An 8,304-nucleotide genomic window follows, 5' to 3' on the forward strand; every position below is an offset into this window, starting at 1 on the left:
TCTAATTAGTATCATACTCCTATTAACCAAAAACTAATGAGTTACGTTAGTTATAGTTATTAAAAAATAATATTGATTAAAGTTGATATCATATTTACAGCTGATTTTTTAGTGTTTACAGTTATTTTCGCATTGCTCAGGGATTAAATCCTGAACTAAATATTTAAGGAGCTCAACTATCTATTAGTTTTTACTATGTTAAATTTGGAGATATATTTTTAAGTATTATTTTAGGAACCAAAATGAATAATTCATTATTTTGTTGAGGGAAAAACATATTCAACACTTCTTTTATTTCCATGAGCTTGCGTCTGATTTTGGAGCTCTTCATAGTTTGATTCAGCGTGCTTGAGATATTCAAGTTATACATATCTCTATGACTGCGAATGATGCTGCTGATTGTTTCGCTGGGTTGGGAGCTGCCTGTCAATGTGCACTGCTTCGGTTGGAGGATCCTCCTCTTGAGATCGATCCCATCTTAGCTTTGTAGTTTTTTTTGTTTTCTTTTACTTTTGTAAAAAAAAAAACACTTGTTTTATTTGTAGCTATTTAGAAATTTTAATCATAAAAAAGCGCAATAAACTGAAAAGAAAATAAACAAAAGATAATCAAGTGACAGATCCAGCAGTATGAAGCTGCCTCACTCACAACTTTCGACCCATAACACCCTGTCGTTTACACCCCCGGGGGGCGGGGGCCACGGACCACAACAGTCACCAAATCAATCCCGCTCCAAATTCTCCACGCGCCACACCCACCGCGTAAGCCACGTAGGCCCCACCCCACGATCCTTATCAAATGCCACCACCTCACCCCGATGCTCGACACGTACCCCCTCTGTTACTGTACATGCTTCCCCTTTATATATTAAGGTGCTCCCTCATCCAAAAACGAAAAGAAAAGAAAATCTCACACTACTCACTGTAAACTCATCCATATTATCAATATCCACCCTCTCTTTCTGTGTAGTTTCATCTTCTCCTTCTTGTTTTCTTAATGGGATGCTGATGGACCAGAACAACAACACCAACCTTAACACTACCAACAACAACACCAACAACGATGTGATCATCGCACCGTTCATAATGAAGACTTACCACATGGTGAACGATCCCACCACCGATAACCTCATCAAGTGGGGCCCAGCTAACAACAGCTTCATCGTCCTCGACCCTCTTGATTTCTCTCACTCTCTCCTCCCTGCTTTCTTCAAGCACAATAATTTCTCAAGCTTCGTTCGCCAGCTCAACACCTATGTATGTTAGTCACTACTAGTTTTTTGAATTTTCTCAATTCAATAATCCATCACCACCCCACTTCCCTAAATCATTTTTTTCCATCTGGGTATTGCTTATTTTTCTGTATATCAATCTAATTAAATTGGATTCTGAAATTTTAATTTTTTTTCTTTAATTTGGAGTTTAGGGTTTCAGAAAGGTGGATCCTGATCGGTGGGAGTTTGCAAACGAGTGGTTCCTTCGTGGGCAGAAGCATTTGTTGAAGAATATCACACGGCGGAAGCACGGTGGTGGCGGTGGTGGCGGTGGCGGTGGAAGGAATGGTCATGGTCATGGCCATGGCTATGATCATTATGGTTCGCATTTGGACTTGGAAGATGATGTTATGGTGATGGAGATTGCGAAGCTGAAGGAGGAGCAGAAAGCTTTGGATGCAGAGCTTCAAGGGATGAACAAGAGGTTGGAGACGACGGAGAAACGACCGCAGCAGATGATGGCTTTTCTCAGCAATGTCGTCGAGGATCCTCAGATTCTCTCGAGGATACTTCTCGAGAGGGAGAGGAAGCAGCAGCAGCTCGCTGACAACAAGAAGCGCCGCCTCATACCGCCAACGACGGCGGCCTCTTCTTCCTCCTCCTCCGGCTTGGCGGTGACCAATTCCGTCAAGACGGAGTTCGAGGAAGACGAGGCGACGGTCGGTAACGTGATGTCCTCCTCGCCGGAGACAGGTTTTGAAATTGAAAACTCTCGCCGGGTGGCGGCGCCGCCGCCGGATTGGTGGGGGCAGAGGCGGGATGGCCAGCAGGGTTATTATGATTGTGTTGCCGCTCCGACGCCGTTGACGGTGGTGTCTCCGCCGGCGATGGGAGGAGCATTTTTAGGGTGGGAAGATAGGGAGAGCATGGGGCGTGTGAGCATAATTAGTGAAATGGCGGCGGAGAATAGTTCGCTGCCACCTTGTCCGTTTTCGCTATTGGAAGGTTATGGTGTTAGTACTTCTTCCCAATACTGATTTTTAGACATCACCTCTTCCTAGCTTCAATTCACTTTATTTTTCTCCTTGTGGTATCTACCCTTTACTTCCACTAGATTTTCTCTTGGATTTTATTCTATGTATTAAAAATATATTCTTCACTACTTTTTTTTCTCACTTTCTTTGTATATACTTTGTGAGATTTTTTCTCTCCTCTTCAAGAATTGAATGAAAAGAGGAAAACATGACAATAAATTTAATTGTTGGTGAATTCTGTGGTGCCTCTCGAAAAATGTGGGTGTGATGCCTTCATTTGGTCTATCAAATAGAAAAAAGACATGTGACAATTATTATACCAGATTTTTTATTTTCCATCAATTTCCATTCTTTTATAAATTCGAAATAATTTGTGATATTAATTTTGAGAAGGATTTTTTAGCAATTACTAGAAAGTTGCCTTTGGTTAATATGAGTTTTTAACATGAGTGAGATTTAGTTTGAAAATTGAAGAGATTGCTGGTTCATATTCTATTGTTCTTGGTTATCTTCAACACACCAATATTTTTTTTAAATGCCAAAATGAATTAAAGAATAGTAGCACTTAGCAGTGAGCAAAATACAAGGAATACAGTGGAAGGACACACCAATACATGCCCAGAAAAATCCTCCACCAAACTTATATATGCAACCTTTCAGAACCCTTCCATTCCTAAAACCCAGCTACAAAAAGCAAAGAACAGAACCAAGAAAAGAACCCAGCGGAGGGACAAAAATGTTGAATCTTTTCTGAACTTGAAGAAGAAAAAAAATCAATCTTTTCTCCCCTCAGAGAGCCACCAGGGAAACAAATAGTATAGACCCAAGGCCAGAGAAACGAAACAGAGAAAAAAGGGAGAAAAGGAAAAAAAGGGGGAAAAACAGAGAACATGATTCTCTCCCTCAGCAACAGCCCTATGGCATCGGTTTTGCAACCTTTCATGGCCGTGGCCGGCGTCTGTGGCGAAGACATCGGAAAAGCAACTCTGGGTTTCAGAGATTCGAACTCAAAGTTTGCATTTTTGGAGTGTTTTGGTGCGGCGGTGAGGACCCACCTGAGTGGGTTATTCAGTGACATGGTGAGGGACTGAGGGGAAAGAGGATTTAGGGTTGAAAGAGGAAGTGGGTGGCTTTGAGAAAGAGGATTTAGGGTTGCTGGTGAGGGAGAAATTCTTCTCTGCAACTTGTCTCTCCTCCTTCCCATGAGAAGAACAATTTTAATATCACTTGAATGGGAGAGAGGTTAAAAAATTACTTTTACAGTTGTAACTGATTTAGTTAAGGACCAGTTAGCAATTATATAATTTTTTTTCTAAAACAATATTATTTAAAAATCAATTCAGGATAAATGAAAAAGACACCTCACTTAATACATGTTTTGTTGCTATTGGTCCAACTAGGTAGATGCACCATACCTACATCTGGGAAGAGGCACCACAGCAGGCACCAAGATTGTTACATGATTTATATTTAGTTTTTTTTAATAACTTGATAAAGGTACGTGGCATCGAGGGTGTGAGGTTAATCAATCACTTGTTTATAAAAAAAAAATCACCTAATCACCTCATACGACACTATGTGGTTGGGCGCTTGTAAAAATTTTTTTTCATTCACAAGAGAGTTGGGAATCGAACCTTTAACCTTTTGCTTTAGAGACAAAGTGCGCAAACCACTTTGGTTGTACTTGGTTAAGAGTTTATGATTATGCACCTGTAAACAAATTTTATAAATACCTTCAATCAGAATTTACTATTTTATTATATCCACTAAATTTAAAGAGAGAAACTATCAAACACTACCTTAATCATATTTTGTTCAAAGACATACTTAGAGGATCACATCAAGGAGTCCGTTGTCATGTTTTGTTCAATCTTAAAAATATAACGAACATGAAACATAGGTAGATGTCTCGTTTCATTTCTTTTAAATGTGTCTATCAAACGCTACATTAATCTTCTTTTAGCATGTTTCTTTTTTTATTTTTTATTATTAATAATACATTATTTTGTTATATATATATATATATGATCCCCTTAAAATAGGGAGTTATTGATTTTAGTCCCCCTTAATTTTTTATTGATTTTTGTCCTCCATTTATGAAAATGACAAGGTTTTGGTCCCTTTATCCATTTTAGCATGCATTTTGTGGAAGATTTTTTGAATTTGTGGCGGTTTAATTTAAACTGTCACTAACATATTTGTGGGGGTTTTTGTACATTTGTGGTGATTAAAACTGCCACAAAATGCTCTATGGCAGCACTAGAATAATTAAGGAACCAAAACCTGATCATTGTCATAAACGTGGGACTAAAATCAATAATTCACTATTTTAGGTGACTGAAAACATATTTAACCTAATTATTTATGATATGTCCTAATAGTGAATCCTAATTGGATGAAAGTGTATCATTGTCATTAATAGGACATTTCTTTTTGCCTAGAGGAAATATATAAGTGTAAATTAGATAGTTGAGTAAATTGGACACATTTGTGAAAAGAAAAAATGGCCACTACAAAAAATATTGTACTAGTATTTAAATTTAGTGTCGGCCACGACATTGGTGCTAAATTTTGCTAAATTAACGGCAGCTTGACCGACGCGAAGAAATAGCGCTTGAACTTTGAGTTGGCCTACCTTGTGTGGGCTAAACGATATTTAGAGTTGCTTAAGGCAGACACTAAGTTCATTGGCCAACATAAAATCGACTTTTCAAGATGTAGCGACGACTCCCAAGCGAAGCTATACTTTCTGGTGAACTTTGCTTTGGCTATAGCGACACAAACTTATTAGTGTACAACCCATTGCACAAGGGCCTATATCTAGCATCAGCTTTGACCGAATTTATGGGGGCACGGTATGGCCCAAACATCGCGACTTTACATCTAGCATTGGCTTTGCTGACGCTACGTGTACGAAGTATTGAAGTTTGTTGGCTTAAAGAACTCATCTAAAATGCATTGCCCTCTTTTCTTCTTGACCATATTTTCCCGCGGGCTTTTCATGGTAAGATTTTTAATGAGGCGGTGTTCAATGACATCCTAGAAAATGTTGTACTCTTTTTTCTTAAATAGGTTTTTATCTCAAGAGTTTTTACTAATAAGATTTTAATGAGGTACATTAATTAATTATTTGAGAGATGTGTTAAAAATTGGATGTCCACCATCAGATTTATTAGGATAAATTAATGTATGACTTTATTGTGTTGCCTATTTGTTATTATTATTCTCATCTCCCTTTAACAATATACTAGTATTGATCTCGCGCCATACACAGATGAAATAATAATACTTTGTCGGCATGCATTAGATATTTTCATATTTTCTCTCTCGTTTTTCTATTTTAAATAAGTATATCACCTATTTAATTTTTTTTAATCCTGATTATATTCTAATTCTTTTTTTTAATTTGTTATGTTTTAAATCAATATACCAAAACTAACCTTCCGATGCAACAAAAAAAATACAAAAACCATTTTATCTTCTAGATGTATATACGAAAACATAAAATACAATTTTATTGTATTAATTTCCAAATCAATCATTTAAAACTATTTGATATCAATTTTTTGTGATGACATATTTGATATCATTTTGAACGTAAGATATTAGTATATTATATTCAAGTTTTTATTTTATTTTGTAATATAAAAAATAACCATAATCATTAAAAAAAAACTTTGTTAGCATACATCTTAATGATAGAAAAGTTACAATTGACTATTATTAATTATTCTAAGTGCTTAAAAACCATTGAATATCAAATTAATACAGTAGTTATTTTTGAAAAAATTCACAATTAATTTTTTTAATTATTCGAATGTCATTAATAACTATTAAATGTAATATTAATAAGTTAATTATTTTCAAAAATATGAAGTTATTTAATGTTTAAATTACTAAAAATCAGAAAATATAAATATGACATCATCTACCTACTAATTATATAATATGAGAGAGAAAGCTTATGAAGAAAGATATCGAGCGAAGGGATGACACTCATCGGAGTTGCCACTTTTTAATTTTGAAAATAATATATAATATAGGATCTCATATTGTAATTGAGACGGTTATCGGAATAAAATAAGGATTAGTGAAATACATATTGTCTCTGTCTTCTTTTATCTTTGAGTCTTACTTCTCTCTTGTACATGACCATTTACCTTGTATTCATAACAAGCACATTTGTTTACTTTTTTTTTTTTAGATAAGTCATGGTTAATATATTGAAAAGAAATACAATAGGTACTTCAACACAATACAAGAAAGAGTATAAGATAATGATGAAAATACAAGGATTTGGAAAAAAACCTCCTCAATGAAGGATAGACAATAGAAAAAATGTTTCCATTAAAACTTATTAGAAAAAACCCCCTTGAAATACCCTAATGAAAAAAAAAGTACAATTTTTTTAAACTCTATAACACCCTCCAAGAGAAACCAGAACTAAGCTATTAACCATAAATTACTTTAAAAAAAAACCATAAATTTGTTTACTTAAATTAAATGTATTCTTCATTTTATTTAGTTAATATGAATAGATTTACAAAAAAAGTAATACAATTTTTTATTTGGAATTCAAAAAAAATAAAGAATAAAATTAATTAAAGCTTTTGAAAGCGACAAATATTGAAACGACCACTACGAATTAAGAAATCTCCACCTTATCCTGCGGTGCCGAATCCATGAATTAGGGGCACGCGTCACGAGAATAAAGCATCTTGTGATGAAAGTGGAACCCACTTACTTTCCAATAATGCAAGAAAACAGAAGAAAAAAAGGAAAGTAGACCCCAAAGTTCGTGTGTCAAACAAAATTCGTAGCTAGAAATTATTATTATTATTAAAATCATTATTCAATATGTAATTCTAATAGTTTGGAGTCCTTAAGGCTCGTTTACTACGTTGTATAGTATAAGATCTTATTGCATTAGGAGGCCTGATATGATAAGACTTAATAAACTTTTAATACTATATAACGTTTAGTCATACACTGTATAATTTGATGACAACAATGATAGTGGTGGTATTGGAAGGTAATGTTGGTGGCGGTGGGGGTGGATGGTGGCGGCGGCGACAGTGGTAGTAGTGGCGGTAGCCGCGATGGTGGAGGGTGGCGGCGACAGTGGTGGTAGAGGGTGGTGGCGGCGGTGGTGGTGGAAGGTGTGGAGGTGGCGATGACAGTTGATGTAGTGGCGGTAATGATGACGATATCAGCGATGGTGGTAGTGGTGGAGCATGGTGATGGTGGCAGCGATAGTGGTGGTGGCGGAGGCAGTGATGGTGGTAGTGGTGGTGACAGTGGTAGGGTGGTGGTGGTGGCGGTTAATTAAATATATTCAAGTAGTATATACATCACACTCTTACATGCATTATTCATCATCTATAGGGTGGATGAAATAATCCATCATTTTAAAGTATAAGAGATGATTGATGTAAGCTTATACAATATAATGTGAGCACCAAACAATGGATAAGTCCATAATGTATTGTATAAGCTTATAGTATAATGCATAATACATCGTACCAAACAAGCCCTGAAAGTGATGGATTTCACCTCATTTCCCCTTCCCCTCTTCCTCACCACACACTCCTTCTATGTCCCCTGCGTCTTCCTCTCTTCCCAACCGCATACTCCTCCCCTAACAACCTTGAAACATCAACAATGTGGAACTCCATAGAATGAACTTCTGTCGTCAGTGCCTCCATGACCACCCTGATATTGAGCACCAAAGTCCAAAACTTCCAACAAATCTCATATAACCTCAACATCTGCTGCCCCACCTCATTCCCCACCTGCAACATCAATTCAAATTAGACCCACTTGCAGGCGTCGCGACAATCGTAGTACACAACAACTTTTAGAGAAGAAGAAGTGAACGAGGCCCAAGAAGTATGAGACCCCAGAGCAAACTCTCGCCTCAAGGAAAGCGCAACAACCGTTGTTGCTGGTGCATCTTCGTTTCAATCTCACACCCACAACAAGAAACCCCACTCCTTTGATGTATGGGTATTTTACGTTCTTCCTTTGGATGTGTCTTGACATGTGGAAGTGGTTCTG

At 36.7% G+C, this 8,304-nt stretch overlaps 1 protein-coding gene across 1 annotated transcript; it reads left to right on the top strand.

The window, feature by feature from the left end:
• Positions 1 to 877: 877 nt before the first annotated feature.
• Positions 878 to 2,482, top strand: LOC130738960 (heat stress transcription factor C-1). The gene is made up of 2 exons (XM_057591143.1): positions 878 to 1,256; positions 1,426 to 2,482. Exons 1-2 carry the CDS (start codon positions 1,002 to 1,004, stop codon positions 2,248 to 2,250), a joined length of 1,080 nt encoding a protein of 359 aa, XP_057447126.1. The 5' UTR covers positions 878 to 1,001; the 3' UTR covers positions 2,251 to 2,482.
• Positions 2,483 to 8,304: the final 5,822 nt, after the last annotated feature.

The sequence above is a fragment of the Lotus japonicus genome, chromosome 2 (assembly GCF_012489685.1).
Source record: "Lotus japonicus ecotype B-129 chromosome 2, LjGifu_v1.2".
In the NCBI taxonomy this organism is placed as follows: Eukaryota; Viridiplantae; Streptophyta; class Magnoliopsida; order Fabales; family Fabaceae; genus Lotus; species Lotus japonicus.

Bases quoted from the DNA above. Each gene is read 5' to 3' on its own strand.
- LOC130738960 (XM_057591143.1), top strand. From the start codon at position 1,002: ATGCTGATGGACCAGAACAACAACACCAACCTTAACACTACCAACAAC. The intron at 1,257-1,425 runs GTATGTTAGTCA...TTTGGAGTTTAG, and splicing joins TTCGCCAGCTCAACACCTAT to GGTTTCAGAAAGGTGGATCC.